This window comes from Glycine max, chromosome 17 (assembly GCF_000004515.6).
Source record: "Glycine max cultivar Williams 82 chromosome 17, Glycine_max_v4.0, whole genome shotgun sequence".
In the NCBI taxonomy this organism is placed as follows: domain Eukaryota; kingdom Viridiplantae; phylum Streptophyta; class Magnoliopsida; order Fabales; family Fabaceae; genus Glycine; species Glycine max.
The window spans coordinates 11,308,858-11,334,379 of record NC_038253.2 but is presented as its reverse complement, the minus strand read 5'-3'; the positions used below and the strand labels follow the sequence as shown (position 1 = coordinate 11,334,379).

At 29.3% G+C, this 25,522-nt stretch overlaps 2 protein-coding genes across 2 annotated transcripts; both read left to right on the top strand.

Moving 5' to 3' along the window:
* The first annotated feature begins 10,161 nt into the window (after window positions 1-10,161).
* Window positions 10,162-10,906, top strand: LOC100527818 (alpha-amylase inhibitor/lipid transfer/seed storage family protein). Its single transcript, NM_001250970.3, has one exon. It carries the CDS (start codon window positions 10,214-10,216, stop codon window positions 10,619-10,621), a length of 408 nt encoding a protein of 135 aa, NP_001237899.1. The 5' UTR covers window positions 10,162-10,213; the 3' UTR covers window positions 10,622-10,906.
* An 8,103-nt stretch (window positions 10,907-19,009) lies between these two features.
* Window positions 19,010-25,522, top strand: LOC100800913 (protein NRT1/ PTR FAMILY 6.3). The gene is made up of 5 exons (XM_003549857.5): window positions 19,010-19,208; window positions 19,425-19,602; window positions 19,769-19,808; window positions 20,356-20,927; window positions 24,504-25,522. The coding sequence occupies exons 1-5, from the start codon at window positions 19,094-19,096 to the stop codon at window positions 25,381-25,383; spliced, it is 1,785 nt and encodes a 594-aa protein (XP_003549905.1). The 5' UTR covers window positions 19,010-19,093; the 3' UTR covers window positions 25,384-25,522.

The following is a 25,522-nucleotide window of genomic DNA, read 5'->3' as shown; positions in this document are numbered from 1 at the left end:
TACATATGCGCCATAAAGCTTCGTTTGATTGCATAAAAATGGTGGGAAAATAGAAAAGAACTTTTTTTTATTGAAAATAATTGATGGTTTTCATTCATAATCAATTGTCTTACCGTGGAAAAACTAAAATAGTTTATTGTCAAAGTTAATTCATGATCGATTTTTCATAGTTTTAACCAATATTTTTGAAATTGAACCGAACGGTTCAATGTACTGATTTAAGGTTCATTAGTTCAAGATTTTATTATTAATAATAATAATAATAATATCATAACTTTTTAGCATCATAAACTAAAATAAAGTATCATTTTTCCAGGTTTATAACATTGAAAGTACAAATAAAAGTTAAAAAATATCAAAATAAAAGTTAAATTTTAATAAAATAAAAAATTCATTAAAAATAAAAAAATCACATCTAAAATAGAAAAGAAAAAAAATTAATATAATATAAAATTATAAATAAAATTAAGATAAAAAAATAGTAAATTAACATAAGTGAGTAAATTATGTGTTTTATAAAATAAATCATCAATAAGAAAATTTATACCTATTTTTAATCTTGATTAAATATGTGTTTTTAATTATCTTTGAATATTTTATATTAAATTTAAAGAAACAGAAAAAAAATCAGAATACCAGTTCAAATTAACCAATTTCTATCTGATTTTATACCGATTTTGGTTGATTTTAGACCGATTTGACAAGTGCTCACCAATTCTGAAATAGTTTGCTTTTTTAGAATAACTGAACCGGTCATTATGTGGGTTCCTAGTTTAACAGGTCGATCAGTCAAATTTTCAAAATTATAATTTTAACAATAAATTGCCATAAAAGACAATGGATTATCTTGTATTTTTTTTCTTATTTTTTTATTTCTCTTAAATCAAATATCCATAATTATTTTATTTTTCACCTATTTTTTATTTATAAATACAAATAATAAAATATCATTTTCTTATTTTTCATCAATTTTAATTCTTTAGGTTGAAAAAGAAACTAGAGAAGCCTACTATTCTTAAGAGAGCTTAACTCACTTGGTTGAATAGGAATGTGAGTTATAAGAGTCTTTGCCGTGAATTTTTTTTTGTTAAAATGAGAACAACAAAATTTAAAGACCTAAATCAAATTACCCAAACTTTTCACTATTAGTCCCACACTAATGATCAAGCCCTGAGTTGAATATTTTGATGTTCTAGGCGTTTTTATATATATAATTAACGTAGAAGCAGCTTAATTAGATACTCCATTCCGGATAAATATACAATTATTGACTTGAATTTTAGTTAAAATAAATACAATCCAGATTAGCCTGTGTCGCGACTGCTAATTACTATTACAAGCAAATATTAATGATTTTCACGTGTTCGGGCAAGGGCAAGTTCACATGGAAGTTCTTCTAGTAAGATAATTTTTTTTTTATAATATAATAGCGATTATTCAAAGAAGCACTTACATATTGGAGTCACGGGCTTGGTTTAACTAAAGTGGGCTCCACTACAAGCTCACGCACACGGCACATCTCGACGAAGATCTCAATGTCAAATGGATACTGTTGCGATTGCGAATATGGGTATTTTTCTTTTCAATTTTCAATAAGTTCAACTTGAATTAAGATATATTATTATACTAACTATTATATTATTTAATAATTTTAAGTTAAAGTCTGTCACTGGATTAAATTTTTCTTATCCAATATATAGAGCACACCTACAAAATTTTGTTAATTAAAAATTATTTAATAGATTGATATACATGGAACTCAATGCAATATATACTTTTAAAGTATAAAAAAATAAGAATTCGCACGTAGATTATATAATTTTAATTCAATTTTGAAATAAATCAAACAATCAAGATATTATATTATAATTGAATGATTAGATAATAAAAATTACATTTTTTTTTTATAAAATTATCAATTGGATAAGTTGATATAACAAAAAAAAAGTATAGTGTAATTTTTCTTTTTGTGTGTACACCAAAAATATCTTTCAATCAATAGTCAAAAGCTAACTCCTTTTGAAGCATAATAAATTAGTAATCACAGAATTAAGTTTTATCTTCTTTTTTTAAACAAAGTATTCTCAATTCACATGATCAAGAATTGAATCTTTTGACAACATGATTAAAGATCCTAGCTAACTATCTATCAATTATGTTTAACCTTATTTGTTATAGTACAATTTGATTCTTTCCTAGAGAAAAAGAGGAGGAATCAACTTAAATAAATATGAGTTATGTTTACTCTTAAGCTAAATTATTAGATAATTTTATCTCAATACATGTTTAATTAAATTTTTATTTCATATAAATCATATTTAAGTAATTTTAGATTAATTAAAATGATTGGCTATTTCATTTATGCACATCAAAATTAAAATATTATATACTTTTAATTATAGTATATAAAAATATAATTAGATCATCTTCGTATTATATTTCAATTTTTAGAATATTTGCTACAAATAATTTAGGTAGTATATATAAATATAATTGAGTTATTGAATTGATAAAAAAAAATTGGTTTTATAAAAAAATTCAACATGAGGAGACATAATATGATACCAAAAGAAATTTATAATAACTTAGGTATATTGGTCAATCAATTAAACTAATTTCTTTGGTGTTTTATACAAAATTATTTAAGATATAAAAATAGGTATAACTAATACAGTACTATCCCTTCTCGTATATGGGAGAAATTAAATTATATTGTTGAATAGCATTGAATTAAATTTTTTATTTAAAAACTGATTGTTGGATTAAAATTTTATTTTATATAAATCATATTTACAAAATTTTAGTTGGATCCAAAACTATTTATATATACTTTATTGATTTACATCGAAATTAACATCATGATGTTTTTAAGATACATAAAAATATAAATATTTTCTTACCAAAAAAAAGTATGAAAGATAAAAAAAAGAAAGATGAAATGTTTGATTTTCTTCTTCTTGTCATTATATTTTTACAATATTTAATACAAATAATCTAAATAATATATATTTATATAATTTAACAATTAGTTAAAAAAAACTATACTAACATAATATATGACATAATTTACAAATAAAATTATCTCTTAAAACATATATGGTCATAGATTTGATCCGTGTACTATAAAATCATCTATTTGAAAAAGGTGGTAAAAAAATTAAAGAAAATTATATTTTATATAAGCTGTTTAAAATATAAGAATAAATATAATTTATCTTATAGTTTGATTTGAATCACCAACTACCCATGCTTATATAATCAATTGCATGGTTCTAATTGGATTTGTATCTTAATTTTCACCAATCACCAAACCGTGTCTACACATTTTTCAAAGAAGGCACAGATTATTGTTTGTAGTTTTCCACCGATGGTGAGACATAGGTTGGCAACCAACCTGGCTAAGTTGGCATCGCCATCTTTGATCATCAATTGATCTAATGTATCTGAGAAAAACAACCAACGTCAGAAATATCGATAATTCTAACATTCTAACAATTCTTAAAAGGGTCCAATCAATTTTTCTTGCATTTCAAGAATAATAGTCATCATAATTTAAAAGTTAACACTCACATGCATGGTTATCCATTTATAACGATATATGTGTACTGTGTGGACCATTTCTTGCTTCCCATTCTCGATCAAAATCACATCATTAAAATGTTGAAGCCTAAGAAAAGTGTTAGAAATTAATGATTACAAATTTGCAATCGAAACCCCACCAATTAACTTGAAGATGAAGCTTGCAGCGCTAGCTTGACATCGCAAATGGAAAGTAGCCATTCCTCTTTTGTTCTCTCTCTCTTTTTTTTTTCTTTGTCAAGTTTAATTTATGTCTACAAGGATATTTTTCGTTCAGCTTCGTAGAGTCTAAGGGCAAGCTAGTAATTTTAATTTTTATTATTTTTAAAATATTTTAAACAAAAGTTTTGAATAACTGTTTTTCAAAACAAAAAAAAAAAAAAGAAAAACAACTGTTTAATAAGTATTAATTTGAAAATAATTTTAATTTATAGATGAAAAAAAATACTTTGTAAATTAATTTTGAAATTAAAATACATTTTAAAAACATAAAAAAATACTAATCTCGTTTGAATGTTTTATTTTATTTAACTTTATTCTCATTATTTTCTGAAATCAAAGAAATTTTTTTGATACAGCCATATCGTTAGAAATTGTAAGAATAAGACTAAAGTTACTTCAGACTTGTTGTAAATAAATTGTTTAAAAATCCGATGTTGCTTTGCATTTTCCAATAAACAAAAATTGTTTAAAAACACAATATAATATTTAAGATAAGTATAATTATTTAATTAATAAATAAAATAAGATCGATTATGATAAATAATCAAATTGGTTCCTTTATATATATATATATATATATATATATATATATATATATATAAGTGTTGCATGTTTACTTTTTTAAAATTTTAAAAAAGAAAGCAAAAATAGGAACAACCTATTTTGATTTTTTTTTTAAAAAAATAATCTAGCCAAGTAATTTTATATTTTAAAAAAATAAAAAAAATAAAATTATATTCTTAAAAATAATCACCAAATAGGACCTATTTGAATTTTTTTTAGACAAGATAGTATTTATAGTTTTACATGTGTAGTTATTATATTGTCAACTATTAATTCTATAATTTATCTTTTCACTAAGAATATACCTAATCGATAGTGAGAGACTAATTCCTTTCAAAGCATAAAGATTGTAAGGTGGATTTCATCTCTCCCAAAGTTCCAAAAAAGTTTTATCCAATCAAACATTTAATAATATGTTTTAAAAATCTAATTATCTATCCACTGTGTTTTACCAACTTGTTGATATTTTCTTTTCTATTATTGACCAGAATTTTAATTAGTATGTGCATTGCATAGAATGAATATTTATTTTATATAACTAAATTTATAATAAATAAATACTTCTGAATGTATAATTAAATTAAAATTTCTAAGAAATAATTTTTTTGAACATGTAAATTATATTATATATTTGTGATAAATAATTTATATTATGATGTAATGTTTTTTTATTTATTAATAATTTATTTTAAAAATATTAAAATTTAAGTTAAAATTAAAAATATTGAAAATGATATATTAAAAGAGATTTTTTTCTCTCCTAAAAACACTATGTTAAACAAAAACTACTAAAAACACTCATTAAAGAATGTTGACTAAAAATACTCTTGTTCAAGACCACTATATGATAATTTACATAGAGAGAATGATGAAATAGTATTTATACAAATTAAGGGATTATTTACTTGTAAAAAGGCATTACTTACTTATTAAAAATAGTGATTAAATTCATGTGACGTGGGCAAAAAATAAGTCATTTTATATCAAAAGGGTGTGAAAATGATTATTATAATAATATTTATATTATTATTTATTAAGAAATTTTTCGTTGTTTATTATAATTATTATTGTAGTTTATAATTTTTATTTTAGGATAAAATAAAATTTTGTCCCTCATTTTAATTTTTAGTTTCAGTTGGATGAGTGGCTATATATCTACGTACTATAGGAGATTTTTATTTAACTTTGAGGAGTATTTTTTTTTTAAAACAAAAATTACTTACAGTATGCTCCTACGAATTGAGTACAAAGTTAAGCTTGGTCTTCGGGGAAGATTGAAGAACTTTGCCAGCCAAAAGTTTTTATTACTATAATTTTTCTATTTATTATTTGCCTAGCAAAGGACTTACACGTTACTGTGATTTCCTTGCAATTCCACTGGATTTCTCTTAGAAAAAACAATATTTGTTATTCCTTAATCAAGCCTTTAGGACATTGTTTGTTGGATTGATAAAATTAAATAGATGCATCATAATTCATAATTAAGAGATTACGTTCTCAAAATCAAAGTTGGGAGAGGTAAACACCAAATGTGAGTTTTTTTTTTTTGACATATATACAGCACCTGACCTTGATCTGGAGTAAGTTCATCCTTAGCTCTTAAGATCAGGAGCAGTTATAAGCCTATAGCTTTTGTATATATTAAAACTCAGAGGTTTAAGGCCTATGCTATATTAAAAACAATTTCAAGAAATTTATCAAACACGCTACAATTAATATAGATTACATTTGCATGCTGTTCTCCAAGAGAGAGACTATCGGTTTAGATTTGCATTCTAGAATTAAGGGATTTCTACTCTGATCAAGTTTAATGGGCTTAGCTTGCTAAAGTGATTATATTGTAATTAAGTATTAATGGGCTTAACTTGTTGCTGAAATCACAAATTCTAGACAATTACTTAACGCATCCTGTTTTTGCTTGGTGCACTCCCAAAATTTGTATAGTCTCCATCTTACCCTTCTTCTAAACTTCCTCTATCCCACCACCTCAGCCCGGTCAACATGCTTCCAACGGTGGCAGCACCTTTGGTCCTGGAGGCAGCAACCAGATCTAGGATGTTTCCCTCGTCGTCGCAGGAGATGCTGAGCATCTTGAGTTTGGAATCGTGATCATCAGTGATGGTGTCTCTGCCTTTGCTTGCGACTATTCCAACAAAGGAATGGTTTTCTTCGACGGCTGAACGTTATTTGCGGCGAGCTTTCAGGAATTGGAGGAGGATTTGTCGTAGGCTACTCTTGCTTCTTTACGCCATCTGGAGAAGCTAATCCTCGTCAACATTGTTGCGGTTCTATGTGAAGGAGGAGTGTGTGTGTGTGGTTTTGTTGATTTCATATCCGAGGAGGGAGACAGTGTGTCTGTTTTCCTCGTGCACATGACTTCACCCCTCACCTCCATCCAGCCACACCACCAATATTTGTTACGAATTGAGCAATTTGTAATAGCCATCACCCTTGGGAAAGACGAAGAGCCTAGTCGCTGGAAGCACGTTGATGAGATTGAGGTGGTGGGAGAGAGGAAGCTTGAAAGAAAAATGAGTGTAAAATTGGGATTTTAGAAGATTTGGCAAAAAATGAAGTGCGTCAAGTAATTGTGTGAATTCTATAATCAGTTTAGTAAGTTAAGTCCATTAATACTTAATCACAGTAAAAATCCCTTAATTCGCGTTGGTGTGCACAGCCGAAAAGGTGGAAAAGACTCACTCAAATTAATAAAAGAAAAGGATAAATAGTTATTCTTGTTAATTGGCTGATAAATGTGTCCTTGAAAGATAAAAATATCAAATTTAATCTGTGAAAGTATAAAAAGTGCGACAAATATATTTTATCGTTAACTTTCATCCGTCCGTTAATAAAACTTTATCTTATATCTTATAATTTTATCAAATTTCTACTAAATTTCTCACTTTTAATCTTTAAAATTATTTCATATCATAATTTCAACTTAAGTGTCCTCATATTTAGATTAAAAATAATATGTCGAGAGTTTTAAGTAGAAAAAACACAACCGACCGTGAGACCAAAATTATTTATTTATTTATTTTAAAAAAATAATTTAATCAACTATTTTTTTTAAAAAAAATCTCACAAAATTTAAACTAGATAAAGATAAAGCGTAATTATTAGTCTTTTTCCTTAATCAATAATATATATATGAAAGAATCCCTTCGATAAACCTTGTGTGCTTCCATTCGAGACAACACTTATTATACATAATATGAATATGAATGAAATGAAAACAGTTATTAACACATAAAGAACCCAAATAAATTTAAATAAAAATACAATAATGTTCAAATTAATACAAATGTTAACTTTAAAACAACAAAAACTAATGCAGAGGTTTATTCTTTGCCTTTGAGACATAGAGTTATATCTCTTGCTGATTTAGGGGCTGCAACGACCTTACATTTCATTTGACATATTGTGGTAGAATACATAATAAAGATTAATAATTAATTGAACAAACAAAAAATTTCAAGAAATAAAAGACTTTCATTTTTTTAAATGGTAACTCAATTTTTTTATATCATAAAACTAAAGAATTTTATTTTATTTTGGAAAATAAGTAATTATATTGGTTAATTAAAAAACTAATTAACAATTTAATAGATGGATAAATAGATAGATACTCAAAGTATAAGAGTTCAAATCTTAAGGTGTATTTTACTATTTTTTAATCTCTTTTTCCATAGCTTCTCTCCTATACAATTCATTATTAACGTCAGAATATATTTGTCGCACTTCTTATACTTTGGAGGACTAAATTTTTGCATTTTCATCTTTCAGGGACATATTTGTCAGCGGAGTGGGAATATGAAAAATCAAAAAAATATTATGACAAATATGCCCCTATGCTGACAATCCATGTTAGCAATCATTTCAGTGATGAATTTGTTCATCCATGCCACGTAGACTATCTTATTAACGGTAATGGACGAAAATTAACGGCATGATATATTTGTTGTACTTTTTACATTTTCAGAGACTAAATTTTATATTTTCATCTTTAAAAGACGCATTTTTCAACAAATTATACATTGAGAGATAAAAGTGACTATTTACCCTATATAAAAATGAGACAATTGAATAAAGAATCCAAAAATTCAGCATAAGCACCACAATCTATCCATTGAAATAAAACCAGAAAATGGGTGGATACATGTTCAGACAGGAACGATATATGTTAAATATTTGAGGTCAGACAGCAATAGATGCCCATCACCTTACCACCTAAAGAATCACTTGAGTGTGACTGTGTGAGCCTAATCCAATGGGACAATCTTGGATCAGTAACTATAAATCCTTTAAATTCTAGTTCATAATTATTATTCTAGGTGATATTAACATTTGTACCAACAAGAATGGGGTCCCTGAAGTTTCAAAATAAACTGCAGTGTGTGCAGTTTTAAATCCCACCAATGGAATGCATTATATTGATTTTGAAACATAAAATTATCATTTAATTAAACAACTGATATTGAAGCATGTTCTTTTCAGAACTGTAGACGACCATAATCCGTAATAACTGTAACTAGTAAGACCTCTTAATCAAATGGCGGAGAGGGCTATATATAAGTAAGGCACATTTTGCAGTGGGATCGGTGGTCAAATACCCCAATTAGGGATCAAATATAATCGATCATCATTTGGGAAAGAAGTCCAAATTGATATTCAAGTCTTCATTTTATCCTTGTAGGACACAGCTTAATTTTATTGGAATTTTCTATTTCAATAATTAATATATTATATTATTTATTTATTATTAGTGAGTTTTATTTTATATGATCAAATTAAGTGAATTTGTTATACAATTAAATCAGATGATATGAACTTAATTAATCAAATGTGTTGACCCATTAGGAAATAATAAGAACTTTATTAGACTAGCACACTATAAAAAGGATATGGTCATCAATATATTCAGCTGTCACATATAATTTTTTTTCTCCCCCATCTAAAGAGTTATGGAAGTATTGTTAAGGAATAAATATGTTACGGTTGAAAAAATATCAAAAAAGTCACGAATTATCTACAGATTTAGATTTTTCTACATTTGTTTGATTAATCATTATGAATCAATATATTTTTAAAATTATTTTTCATAATTTAATATAATTATTAATATTTTATAATGATCTCCGAAATTTCAATAAATTTGTCCACATTACTATACATTAAAAAATAAATAAATTCCAAGGCTAGCCCCACATGTGGGAATCAAATCACAGGCCGTTTCCCCGCGCATGATCGATGAAGTTCACGGGAGTGCTTCACTGATCACATGCCAAGTGGTTGATATCTTTCTACAAAGCAAAACTGGGAAACCACCATGGTTTTCGAATACTTTATACTGAAAAATTTCCTATTGGGAATTGGAAAGCCTATCATATTTTACGTCCATTCACTTGTACTGCCAGTCCAGCTGCACAAAGACAACTTCGTCCGTTCACATGTCTGGTTCCTCAAACATCAAAACTCACGACAAATAACCAATGAGTATATATATATATAGTTCCGATAATAATACATGATAGGTTTGTAAGTGAAAAAAATACATTTTTAAGTAAGAATAAATTTTTTTTAGATGTAATTAAACTTTAGATTAAATATTAATTTCATAGTCGATATAAAAGATTAAATTTTATAAAAATATTTTAGAATCTTACCAAGAAAGCAAAGATCTTAATTATAATAGTTACTTAAAAAACTCAAAAAATATTCTTGAATCTGGGGCAAAAAAGTACATACCAACCATTAACTCCTATATATAACCGCATCACAAATTACTCTCCCTTCACACAAACTTTATTACAGTTGTTGTATTGTAATTAAGCAAGAATATTAGGCAATGGAGTCTTCTAGAACTTCAACTACTCTTGCTCTTTTTTTAACCATCAATTTGCTTTTCTTTGTCATGGCAAGTGGCTGCTACACTTGCACACAGCCTAAGCCAAACCCTATCCCATTCCCTTACCCTAACCCTAGTCCTGCCGCGAAGAGCTGCCCCAGGGACGCACTTAAGCTCGGAGTGTGCGCAAACGTGCTTAATGGACCAATTGGTGCTATTGTAGGGTCACCACCGGACCACCCATGTTGCTCAGTGCTAGAAGGGCTTCTTGATCTTGAAGTTGCGGTTTGCCTCTGCACTGCCATCAAAGCCAACATTCTTGGCATTAACCTTAACATCCCCATTTCGCTTAGCTTGATACTTAACGCCTGCGAGAAGTCGCCACCCTCTGACTTCCTGTGCAACTAGGCATAGTTAATTAAGCACGTCATTCTCAATTATTCATGCACTACTTAATTTAATTTCATCGACGTGTTTTGTTTATGTGATTTTTGTGCCCTTTGTGTTGTGATGATTCTTATGCTGTTCGGACAGTGTTAACTCATTTAGTGAGAATTCGGTTGTACCCGTAGCTGTAGCCGTAATTTAACTTCTGGTGTTAGTGATGAGTGATGACTTTCTAATTTTTTAAATTTGAAGAATTAATTGCTCTCTCTGTTGTGTTTAGTTATTAACTAAGAATTCTCCTTTGTATAAGCTATTGCAACTATAAGCCCCCTGTTTAATTTCTTTCTCACCGATTTTCTTAAAAGCAAAGGGTTAATTAAATTTTTTAGTCTCTCAATTTTTTTAGAATTCTAATTTTTAATCTCTCATTTTTTTACAACTTTAAGTCTTGTATTAGTTTTCTGTTTTTTCATCCCTTGAAAAAGTTTTGTCCATTTTTGGTTTATTAGTTTTCTGTTAGCATTTTTCATCCCTTGAAAAAGTTTTGTCCATTTTTTGGTTTATTTACTTTTATTGCTCAAAATTAATTCATATTTTGTTTATTGTTTGTTCTTTGTTTATTTCATATTTAGGGATTAATTTTAAGTAATAAAAATAAATAAGAGATTAAAATTACTGACAAAAAATTAATGAAGGACTAACAATTGTAAAAACAAATTGAGGGATTAAAAATTATAATCTAAAAAAGTGAAGATTTTAAAAAACTTAGTTAACCTAAAAGTAAAAAATAGAAAAAATAAGTGGCTTTCATGTATTTAAGTTTTATACTGAAGGAATGGCCAGTGAAAATGCTCATGGGCATAATTCTTTAGCTGACATTTTTTTTCTTATAATAAGGTTTTTAAAAATAAATAAAATGTGAAATCAATTATTTTAATTTTAACAAAATCACTAGAAAAACGTCAATTAGTGTCGGCTTAATCATAAAAAATTGACATTTGTGACTATATTTAATTTAGTGACATTAATCTTGAGGCCATCAAAACAAAGATTGTCACTAATGTGTTTGCATCAACAAAAATAGATCATTGCTTAATAGTATCAGCCATGCCAATAGATGAGCCAACACTAACTAACAAAAGAGGACAACACAAAAATTATCGTTACCGGGAATGTGTCTCCCTCCCTTACCTTTTAACGTTCAAAGTCCTATAAGCGTACATTCAGCTAGAAGTTAGAATTTGTAGATTTCACAAATCTGAGATTTGGAATGTGTGCTCACATTATGAAACATTAAAACAAACACACATTAAGTTTGTCATTTGTTGGTTCTACTTTTACCATCGGCCACATATTCATTACAAGAAAAATGCATATTAGTATCAAACAAAGGTTGACACTAATTAATCACTATTTTAGCATTGGCCAAGAGTGACAATCTTGTGGCCATCACTACCAAAATGGTCACTTTTGTTATTGCGATGCCAAAAAAGATTGATGTTTAAAGCTCAAATTTGGGAAGAAATAGTTTGAAGAAAAATACAAGTAGAGCACCCCAACATATAATATAGCCAGCCATGCACCATAAAGCTCAAAATAGAGAAGAGGATCAATATCATAGAAATGCGTTCGGTATTTGATTGAGCAAAAGATGACGAATTGTTACATGTTCTTTTTGTATACTAGTGTTATGTACTAAGTAAGTAAATATCAACCATTGATTGCTTAGTGTTCCAAGTGATGCTTAACACCCTCTCGCAAGCTCATAAATGAAATCACCACAATGAGCTTGATTACAAAGAAAATAATATGAAGAGAATAATTTTTTTTTACACAAACCGATGAGAAAAAGAAAGAGTGAAACAAAAAAGTACGGCCAAACAAATGAAGCCCAAACAAACAAAAACGTGTCGGGAAAAAAGCCGAAGGTTGAACTCATAGATGAGCGTTGTTTCTAGAAAGTCAATGACAATGATCAAGATCAACTCCCAGCTCTTGTTGAAGATCAAGACGAAGTGTGCTTAGGGAATGTTTGGCCCAACTTTCATACGTGCCTAACTAAGTAAATCTCGACCATTAATTACTTAATGATTATTCAAGGGATGCTTAACCTTAAATCCCTCGACATATATTTAGAATTCATCTTTAAATATTTCGTGCACATGCATTTTTAATAGGCACATCCAACGTTGGATCAAATAAAAATTTAGGAAAAGAAACTTTAAGAATTTTATTTAAAGAAGAAAATTTTGAAAAATGTACTTGGCATTTGGCAAGCTTGCTGTCTGGTTTTGTCACATCTCCCGTGCATTGTTGTATTGCTTTGGGCCTTGAACTTGGGCTATTTGACTTTCTGTTTTTTTACATTTTCGAAAGAAAAAAAAAAGAAATAGTAACTAATATTCGTTACGTACACACATAATATAGATATTTTTTTTCTCTTGTTTCATATTCAGGATATGAACCATCTCCCTTATTACTAGTTACTACAGTGTTTTACTCAATTTATTTTATATTTTCATTTTTAAAAAAAGTTGGGTCAAATAAAAATTTAGGAAAAGAAACTTTAAGAATTTTATTTAAAGAAGAAAATTTTGAAAAATGAAGCTTTAAAATAATTTTAGGAGCATTTTTTATCTTCTCTTTTTCCGTTTTTAAAATTTAAGAATAAATTAAGCATAAAAAATTCACTTTATAGTAATTTTTAATTAAGTTCAAATGCTACAAAATTATCATATAACTTTAATTTAATTTGAATTTCATAATTTTATTTTAACTTTAACTCAACTGTATAAAAGATTAGACCAAACGCAATGATATTCTACAGATCGTAAATTTATCGACTCCACGAAATGTTCAACACGTGAACCCAGACTAAAAAAGAGTAAAGAGAAAAACAAACACGTGAACCAACAGTACTTTGAGATTGAATCTAGCGATATTAATTATTTTGGAGTTTCTATGCTACCTTGAGGAGTTTGTGCATCTCTCGGTTTTTGTTTAAATATTTAGAGATGAATGAAATAAAAGTAATTAATCAGATGATATATATAGGAAATAATTAAGTTACTATTTTACGAAAAAAATGTTTATGCATAGTATAAGTTTTACATTATATGAGTATATATCATTTGATTATAAATTATTATATAAAATAAGTTTATTAATTTTGTATAATAATTATTATTTAAGTGTTATTATTCGTGATCTTGTGAATGAATAATAATATAAAATTATTTTATATTATAGTGCATGATATTAAACTCTTATTTTATTGTTTGTAAAATGATAAAATTTTGGTTTTTGTCTCTATAAAAAGTTTCTTTTTTCTTTTTTGAGTTTTCACCTGGCCGTTTAAAGTTTTAGAATAAAAAAATTTCAGTTTTGATTCTGGTAAAATAATTGAAATTTGGTGTTGTTTCTTGTGGTTTTCCATTGTGTTTTCTTTCATGTGAAGTTTGAAATAATTATTTATAACCTCACCTTCTCTCTCTACGTTTTCCTTGCACCTTGTGACCCTTTCCTTCGGCGCCCTCATCAAGATCCATATCGCCCATGTCACCCCCTTCATGCATAGTTGGCCCAAAGCTCAAGAGTCTGTCAACAAAAAATATTTTATATTAATTTTTGTAAAGTAAAAAAAGTCACTCATTTTGATTAAAAAAATCTAATGTGTAAACTCTCTTTTATCATTGGGTAGGTCATACCTTCACCAACTATGTTCCCTTGGCACCTTTGTCTCTTGCCTCCACCTCACTAACACCTCCCACCACCGCGCCCACAACCTTCCCTCCCCCTTCCTTCACCTTCAAGTGGTAATAGATAGATTTGAATTTTACCTAACATTTAAGCATGTAAAAAGCAATAATCTTATCTCCAAACATGTGAAGCAATTGGAGTGAGATTATTTCAATTTAATTATAGATTTCTAGTTTAAGGCATGAATGTATAGTTACATTAAACACTTAGAGAGTTTTATCACTTTTAATAATTTTATCCTGTTCAAACAAAATTCTTTCTAATGAAGAATATATGATGTGACAGAAAGGGATGACTTTAGTGTTGAGGAAATTGTATGTTTTATTTACTTATTGTTCCACAATTGTAAATTTATATAATTAATATATAGAGAGAGATGTCAATGATGATGCTCATGGTGGCGCTCCACTGTGCTTTTGTTCACAACACCATGGAGAGAAAGTTTTGAAGAGGAGATCAAGTCTAGTATAAGATTGTGTACTATAGATTAATCCAATGGTTATTAAATGTGGTTCACACTTATTCTATAAATATATTTTTCTCACTTTAGTTAATCACAATAAGCTTGTGTCAGTACAAAAATAATATGATTAAATATACAACTTGTATACGAATAAAATATTTATAAAAATATATCAATATGTAAAAAAATAATTCAAACGCACATTACACAAGTTCAAAATTTATATTCAATTATATTATATTAATGTCTAAATATAGAACTGAATAACAAAGATAAATATTAACATAAATAAGAATAAAAATTCTATAGGAAAATTTATTAGTTAATATTTACATATGTGTAAGTAAAAATACTGAATATTCGATAAATAAATATTCAGATGAAAATTTGTTATAAAATATATCATTATATATTATATAAATAATTAAAAAGACATCTATCTACCTATCTATTGCAGTTACTAGTTTTTTTTTATAACAGATATTGCAGTTACTAGTTAAAAAATAGTAATCCACAATAGATTTGATTTTCCTCTTTAATAGGTTTGCCCATATTAATTAGGGATTTTGAACTTTTTATTCCTTCATACCAGCAGATATAGTTCTGTCTATACCGATTTTAGGTTCATGGGCAGCAGGGGACATCTGGGCCTTGAGAATGAGGAGAACATGGGCATTGCTATTCTCACACTATTTTCCGCTCTTCCAACCCATTAATTTTTTTCAACTTTGCAATTTCTAAAAATACTCTTGATGGAAACGTATTTCCATTGTGTAACTAATTTCAGATAAAATTAATTTTAAAAAAATTACCAAGATTCTTAATACATGACCTCTATTTCTCTGGAAACGCCAATCTCACCAACATATATATAATCCAGGAAATTCAAACATATAGAATCATAGGCTTTTTAAAATATACTTTAAATAGAAGTCTCTAATTTATCTCTCTTCGCTTCATCCATTGACTCATTAGCAATAAGGATACCTTCTAAAATACGCAGGACTTTCACAAAAGCTTATTGACATATACAAGTATCACCTAACCGATCACCTTTCGTAGTCTATTTGCTAATAATTTAGCAAGTACCTTATACATACAACTAATTTGTGAAATTCGCCTAAACTCCCCTAGAGACTATGGATTGTCAATTTTGGACACCATGGCAACAAAAGAGTTATTTGAGTCATGTACCAGTATTATATTTTCATGAAACTTCTTAAAAAAAAAAAACCCACAAAATAATCTTTGACAGCATCCAATAATTCCTTAATAAAGGTAAAGGACTCACCATTCGGTCCTTGATTCTCAGATCTCTCACAACCGTATCGCACATTGTTTCCATAATCTCTACTTCCAAAAATGGAGCCACCAAGTAATCATTATCAGCTTCTGAAAGTTGTTCAAGCTTCAGCGACCCAAGGTGTGATCTCTGCCAATTAAAACATGTAAAATGCCTTTTGTTAGTCTTAACCTTCCCTGCCATTTCCTACACTTGTTCCACTTGAACCCCATCAAACTAAAAGCATGAAATCTCCCCCCTCTCGATCCTTAACAACATAAGCATGATAAAACTTAGAGTTTGTGTCTCCCTCCTTTAACCACTTGAGTCGTGACTTTTGGCATAGAAGACTACAATGCATACCATATAGATTCAGTCCTTTATTTGGTCTATGCGAGGCCATGTTCCTCTTAGAGTTGTAATGTTGTTATTATGTAAAGGTTTTATATTATTTTGGAATATAATTGTTGATATTTCAAAGAGAGATTTTACCAAAACTTCTGTAGAAATTTCTTAAATTATAAGCTTTTTTTATATAAATAAATTAATATTAAATTTGTTATTTTAGGTAGGGTTACTTTTATTTAAGAGTAAATGATTATTTTGGTCATTGAATATGTGAATCATGATTAGTGATAATTTAATTCTTAGAAAAATAAAATTCTAATTTAATTTTTGAATGTATAAAATGTATGACATTTTCATATTATCGTTAAATTTGTAAGATCATTTTATCATTAAATTATAATATTCAATAATTAACTTTTGATTAAGTTGTATTTTTAAAAATTAATTTGATATTAAATTATAAAATTTAAGAATTAATTTATTATTAAATTATATGTAAAACTTAATTAGCACACATTTTACATATTAAATCATTAAACCGGCATATTTATTATTTTAAAAATTAAATTATCACCTATTTATATATCTATCAATCAAAATAATCATTTATTCTTAATTTAATATGTTTGTCAGACTACGATATATAGTAATCTATATACTAATCACAGTCAAGATCAGATTGTGACATAAAGCTTCCATTATATATATGTTAGACTTGGTCGTAGAATCTATAATTTGGGGTTTTCAACTTCGAGAGCTCCCATAATGATGATATGATTACATGAGCAGGTCCTTTTTCATTTTGAAAAATTTTCTTTAAAAACTATACACTATTAAGTTAATAACATTGAAATCAAATTAAACCTAAGTTTCTAATATAAAATAGTCCTAACAAATTCAAGATTATAATTGTAATATTAAAGCTAAGTTATACATCTAAGTTTCTAATAATGTTATTCAGCTTCAAGATCACAAAATCCGAAGTCATTAACTCCAAGCTTTCGAGAAAAAAAAATGGTATTTTAGCAGTGATTTGAAATTAATTTACATTTTTGTAGTTTTAGAAATCGTTTTTAATGTTTATTTAACAATTATTCTTTTCACGCAGGAGGCAAAAGATACAACGTTCACAAAAACGGTACAACCCCACAAATCAGAACACAGCATGCCCACAATTGAAAGCATGAAAACAACACATGCATAATGGGCAAATCCCCTACCCCCTTCTTAATAAATAACCAATAACATTATTATAAAGGACAGAGAATGGCTATTTTGTGCAGGCCACTCCAACCAACAAGCTAATCAAAGCATTCTATTTAACACCTTTGGCGGGACTTGAATGACAAATAACCCCTTGTACTTGCAACTTTGGATTAAGATGTAGCCTTGTAGAATTATATTGGTTGAAATCTAACTCTGTTATTATAAGTCTCTGTTTCTTTTATGAACTCGGTTTTATAAGTTTCTAGCATCTACTTAGGTTAGTAGGTAAAAGACAATTCAATAACAACTTGGCCAATTTGATGAGCTTAATAAAAGGAGAAAAACAAAATCTTAATTCACACTCTCTGGGGCAAGGTTTTAAGATGTTTTGCCTACTCTTAGCGTTTGTCCTAATGGAGTTAACATTGTTGTACACTCCTCTAATGGAGTGTGCACCAGGAATTTAGCTGATTCCAAGAGTAGATTGCATTCATACGAAATTATCATTAATTTTATCCTTCGCAGGTGCGGCACATGAGTGTTTCAATTTTTCTTATTCTTACAACGGATTAGTTAGACATAGGCTAGATGAACATTTTAACAGAAATCCTAGTAATATGCGGTCCCTTCGGCGCATATAAGAGGAAGATAATTTTTGTACGATAAAACTGAAATAACTTTTGTTGTCTTTTGTCCTTTTGAGAACGTATTTGTAAAGGATATGCTTATGAGGACATCTCACACGTTACAAACACTGTCCAGTGTCAACACATTATTTTTCTTTACTCTTCTTTTCCAATCATACTGTATCAATTATTATTATATGTATACTTTTTTTCTTTCTCTCTCTAATTATCTAGTGTCATAGTAGTTATCATACATCACATTTCTATTTGAAAAATACTTATATAAAAAAAATAAGAAATAGAAAAGAAACTATAAAATAATGCTAAGAGCATATTCTTTATCATTCTTTCTAAAACATTTTTATTAGAATGCTATATAACACAGTTTTACATTATTATCATCAAATTCAATTACAACAGATCATTATTAATATAACTAATATAAAATAAATAATCCTTAAAATTAACAACTTTAACATACATAATGATAAGTCATGATAATATACAACTGATTTATGTATAGTCTATTTTCTCTTTTTATTATTGATAAAAATTTACTAAAAATTACAAAAATTATGACTTGACAATTTTGTAATTTTTAATAAACTTTAACTATTAATAAGAAAGCATGTTAAAAAAATATATTACTAATATTTCACGCAATTATATATATATAAAGATTAAACATAGGTACAATTATTTAACGATGAAATATAGAAACTATATAAAAACCTTAACCCCTGGTTGTGGCATGCATAGGTAGCTACTCACTAGCATTTTAGTTCCCACCATTCGTATCCCTTCCTCTGATGAAGACTCTCCCTCAAACACCAGGGAAAACCATCCCAGATGCTTGCGACTACAAAGGTCACCCAGCAGAGAGGTCCAAAACCGGTGGTTGGACTGCTGCGGCCATGATTTTAGGTCTCTAAATACAAACCATATATAAATTGTCAATATTATTTAATTAAATTCTAATCTTAACCATTCACTTTAATTATATGATTAATATTTACTCTTCTCGCGCTTTCATAGGTCCTTTGTATGTGAGTACATATATGTGTGGGTGAAGAAAAGACAGTGTTATTCACATAGGTTGTTAATTTGTTTCATTTTGTTGTCTTCGATATACTCTTTCAGGAGTGGAAGCATGTGAGAGGTTAACGACAATGGGTGTTGCCGTGAATTTGGTGACATATTTGACGGGTACGATGCATTTGGGCAGTGCTAATTCTGCCAACACGGTCACCAACTTCATGGGAACCTCTTTCATGCTCTGTTTGTTCGGTGGTTTTGTAGCTGACACTTTTATCGGCAGGTTTGTGACCATTCCCTTGTCTATTACCTATTATTACTTTTAAAAGGTACAAAGATAAAGCAAAATATTCATTTATTTTATTCAAATCAAACTTGTTATTGTGCTCTTTCCAATATTATATATATATACGGATTTTTCAATATTACCTTCATTCTCTGATTGACAGATACCTCACTATTGCCATCTTCGCGACTGTTCAAGCCACTGTAAGACATTATTGCAACGTTTAACTTTTCGTTTAGTTTCTATCTGTTTGCTTCATGCCTTCACCTTGATTTGCATCCAATTCGATGCAGAGCTTTAGCCTTTTATTTATTCATTTATACTCAAGAGCATAGTTTTAAATTGTGATTTGTAACTGCAATTGTAACGGCAACGTAATTTTTTTTTTCTCACTACAACTATATTGTGAGTGCAATTGCAGCCGTATCAGCCTAATTTAATTTTTTTGCAATTGCTCATGACAAGAGTTTTTTTTGACTTACCACGACCAGACAACAATTTAAAACCGTACTCGAGCAAGAGAATTGTTAAGTAGTCCTAGACTATTAGATGTTGAAAATCTCAATCAATTTTTATATGACATATATTCAGTTGTTTTAATTTATGATTAATTAATAATACTCAAATAGTTCATTAAGGATCATTATAATTTCGGACAACCTACTAAACAGATATGAACCTCCAATTTTTAAAAAATGATTAGGGTTAACATTTCTATTTTTGGATCATTAATTCAAAATGTGTTTTCAGGGTGTGACAATATTAACAATATCAACCATAATCCCAAGCCTGCACCCTCCAAAATGCATAAGAGACGCGACCAGACGCTGCATGCCAGCAAACAACATGCAGCTGATGGTTCTCTACATAGCTTTATACACGACGTCCCTCGGCATTGGAGGCTTGAAATCCAGCGTCTCAGGCTTCGGCACGGACCAGTTCGACGAGTCGGACAAGGGAGAGAAGAAGCAGATGCTGAAATTCTTCAACTGGTTCGTGTTCTTCATAAGCTTGGGGACACTAACTGCAGTGACGGTTCTCGTGTACATTCAGGATCATATAGGGAGGTACTGGGGCTACGGGATAAGTGTGTGTGCTATGCTGGTGGCTCTTCTGGTGTTGTTGTCGGGCACCAGGAGGTACCGCTACAAGAGACTGGTGGGAAGTCCCTTGGCGCAGATCGCGATGGTGTTTGTGGCGGCTTGGAGGAAGAGGCACTTGGAATTTCCCTCTGATTCTTCATTGTTGTTCAACTTGGATGATGTGGCTGATGAAACTCTCAGGAAGAACAAGCAGATGTTGCCCCATAGCAAGCAGTTCCGGTAAGTAAAACTTTCCACCTTGTGGAATACTGCTTATTATGTGGCTGAAAATAATCATATTTCACACACACTATGACTCATTGATTCGTATCATTAAATTTGTTTGATAAAAAAATGGCTACAAGTGAGTTTAGTTGTCTTCCTTGACATGTGTTTACACATTTAACTAATAAAAAACCTTTAGAAAGTTGATACATTTAAGCTAAATTCGAAATATATTTATAGTTTTTCTTTTTAATTTGCAATTTTCATTCAATCATTCAATATTTTTTATTTTTTATGATGTGGAAATATTAATTTGTTTCATAATATTAATTAACGCACTCTTCGTGCACATAGACTAATTTCAGTATGGCTTATATATTATCTGAATCTATTCACACATAAATTATGTATGAAAATAAAATGTGTGAAAAAAACATGCTAAGAGGATGCATTTATTGGATAATGGTTTGTTAGACATCAGACTACTAAATGATTCATTTAACTAGGAATCGTCAGTGCTGCTGGTGTCACCTCAAGTAATCCTTTTACTGTGTAACAATGCACTTTAATAAGTATCCATATGCTCATATTATAAATAAGATCGACTTGTCTTCTATAAAGATTTTAACTCAAGTACCGAATTATCCGGGATCCAGTTCTTATCTTGTCACTCTCAATTTGTATAAGGAAAATAATTCATCGACATCCAACACTATATGATATTTAAAGAGATAAAAAAAGAAAAATGTAAATTAGTGATATTTATAATATAATCGGAAGTGAGTTAGAAATGCAAATAATTTAATGAGATGAAAAATTATTATATATTAGCATCCCTCTTTCTTTTAAAAATAAATAATTCATGTAGGGATAAAATACACTTTTATTCAATCTCAAATTCAAATATAATAACTGCTTTCTCTTTTCACGTGGTATATGTTTATGCTATATGGTATATTCTATTTTAATGTTTTTCATTCACCGCTAACAAGTTTATGGCTTAAATAATAATATTAATAAAAAAAGATATTAATGTTGTGAGTAAATAACTCATATCTCTTAATCTTTACTCAAATTATACATAATATTATTCTTTTTATTCTTATACTAATCCTTTTTATTTCTATAAACATTATATAGACAATATATGTTTAAAAGTATTAAAGTGACATTCCTCATACACTAACATTCCTCTAATATACTCACATTAATTACACGAAAATACTTATATAATTACACGAAATATCAACAGCGGTTCATCAATGTAATTTACTCGAATCTTATTTAAGATAACGTTAGAAGTAAAAGCACAAAAGATTGTCATTGCGTGGGGTTTTAGGATACATTAAAACTTTTAGAAGGTCTTTTAGTTTGATAGGAACATATATATAAATAATTGAAACAATAGTTAAATATCCTTGGTTGAGGACGAGGTAGATGAGAGTAATAGTGGTAATGGTAACCACGGTACGTAGAGAACTTATCTTTGAGAGTGGGCTCCCATGTTATTTAATCGTGGGAATTCAGCTTTTCAATAAGTGCTAAATTGTCGATCTTGGACTCTTCATTATTGGAACATAAAGTCGATCATGAGTGGACAACCAAGCTTGTTTTCGGTTCCTATGCTCACTGTTTTGGTCATCTACTCCATCCACGATATGAAAGTTCAACGTTACGTAAAGATATGTCTTGCTTTCATGTTTGCTTTAAATAATATACTATAAGCAAATAGTCACAAGTTAGACATGTCACGTGTGTGATTAATTTCCTTCTTGTTAAATATCTCTCTCATATAATTACTTCATTCATTGGTGATAGATTACCGTTTGTCCGTTTATATATATAATATCTGTATGTACTCTGTGCTATTAAAAAAAATTAAAAATTTGAGTTAGGCAAGATTACTAAATAAGATATAGCTTTCCATTGAGTTAATATGTAGTTGTTTTCTCAGTAATTTGACTAATTATACTTTTAATTTTTATTATAAATAATGTGTTAATTTTTTTTATTGAATGTAGTCCCTATTTTTTTAAAGTCCACCAACTAAAATGTCAAATTTTACTAAATTATTAAAAACTCAAAATTTTCTTTTCTTTAAATCTTAATCCTAGTTTTTACTAAATTCTTTAAATTTTATCATTTTGTTTATTAATTTTTATTTCAAATCTATCATAGTCCCTCCTATTATTTTAATATAAAAATAAAATTCCAAATATTTTAAATAATAAAATTGAAGAAAGAGTTATATTTATTTAACTTTATTAAAAAATAATTTATTCAAGAAAACTTATGAAATTAAAATTTTATACAGTATAAATTAAATAGACAAGTAACATAATTAAATCTTTTTTTTTGTTTGTTTCTTTTTGCTTGTCTGAGAGGGACATGCTCTCACTTGGTATACTTTTTTCTTCTTATATCCTAATTCAATGAATCAATGGAATAGAGTGAAGATGTGTAAATACTTCTACATATCTGACCTAGCCGATATCTATTATTTTTTATCAATATATTTTTTATTTTTCTATTACATTATACTAGTTATTATATTTAAATTTTTTTCCTATCTCATTTTCCTCTGGATCTTTCTCTTTCTAAATTTTATTAGTATTGAAGTGTCCATGAAACATTTTCTAATGGAATATTATCACAATGGGTAGCTCTCATATTCCTTTTTGTTTTACTTACTCTTATAAAATCTAAAATGAATTATATAGTCGGATATAATTTCTAAAAAGACTATAATAAAACTGAGAGGAATCACGAGGCGAAGGGGAACATGTAGCAGTGGCAAGGCTGTCTCTCACGCCCCATTTGTCCTGCTTCATACCACTTTCTATCTATTTATTCTCTCCTTATATAAGCCCCATCACCTTTGTCTCACTTTCCACAGCTGCCTCTATCACGGACATAGCTTTTTGGTTTCTGTCTTTAACCAAAAAAACTGTGGTTTGTGTACGTATACGCCCTATAATATTGGTTGTAATTGTATTTGTGATCGATCTACTGCAATTCACATACAAGGACTACTAATAGAAAACTCTTTTTGCTAGCTGCCCAAACCTTAATTATTCATCCACACTATGGTTTCAAGTAGCAGTTGCACTCACGATAATCTCTAAAACTTTAATAGGTATTGTGAACATTTACGATTAAATGCAACTCATAGGGCAATTATAAGTTTATAACTATGTGGGCTGCAACTGAAAACCTCGATCAAGTGATTTTCTTTTTTATTATAGCCTATGTAGCTCGTATATCCTTCTAGCTCTTGCTGTTATTGCTACTATTATTACTGTTATTATTAGAGTAAATTATACTTACACTCTTACAAGTTTCATAAGATTACTTAAAACTCTCCTATTTTTTTAATTATTTAAAAATATTACACTAATACTTCTTATGCATTACATTAAGTCACTTTATTAATTATTTGAAAAATAATACTGTTGCATTATATACCATGTAATTTACAACAACAGAAACAATTTTTATAATCCGACAAATCAGGAAATATCAGTATATAATAAACTTATTATTATTATTGATTTCGTTGAAGAATTAATCAATTTGATATTTTGTTTGCAGCTTCTTGGACAAGGCAGCGATCAAGGACCCAAAAACGGACGGCGAAGAAATCACGATGGAGAGGAAGTGGTACCTCTCAACCCTAACCGACGTGGAAGAGGTCAAAATGGTGCAAAGAATGCTCCCCGTGTGGGCCACCACCATCATGTTCTGGACAGTCTACGCCCAAATGACCACATTCTCAGTCCAACAAGCCACCACCATGGACCGCCGCATAATCGGAAACTCCTTCCAAATCCCCGCCGCGTCGCTCACCGTCTTCTTCGTCGGAAGCGTCCTCCTAACGGTCCCCGTCTACGACCGCGTCATCACCCCCATAGCTAAGAAACTCTCACACAACCCACAAGGGCTCACCCCTTTGCAACGCATTGGGGTAGGGTTAGTGTTCTCAATCTTAGCCATGGTGTCAGCAGCACTTATCGAAATAAAACGCCTAAGAATGGCACGTGCGAACGGTTTGGCGCACAAACACAATGCAGTGGTTCCCATAAGCGTGTTCTGGCTTGTCCCACAGTTCTTCTTTGTGGGGTCGGGGGAGGCATTTACGTACATAGGGCAACTAGATTTTTTCCTGAGGGAATGTCCCAAAGGGATGAAGACCATGAGCACGGGCTTGTTCCTCAGCACGTTGTCGTTAGGGTTTTTTCTTAGCTCACTGTTGGTGACTTTGGTGCACAAAGCCACGCGCCACCGCGAACCGTGGCTCGCGGATAATCTTAACCATGGGAAACTACATTACTTCTACTGGCTATTGGCTTTGTTGAGTGGTGTGAATTTGGTGGCGTACTTGTTTTGTGCTAAGGGGTATGTGTACAAGGACAAGAGGCTCGCTGAGGCAGGCATTGAGTTGGAGGAAACAGACACTGCTTCCCATGCTTAGGTTTTACAACTTTACTTTTGTAAGAAGAAAGAAGAATGTGCTATTAATCTTTATACTTTATGTGACGTTGCTAAGGTTAATGTATTTTCATATTGTAGAATTTGGTTTTCAAATATTAAGAAACTAAGTGGATTTAGTC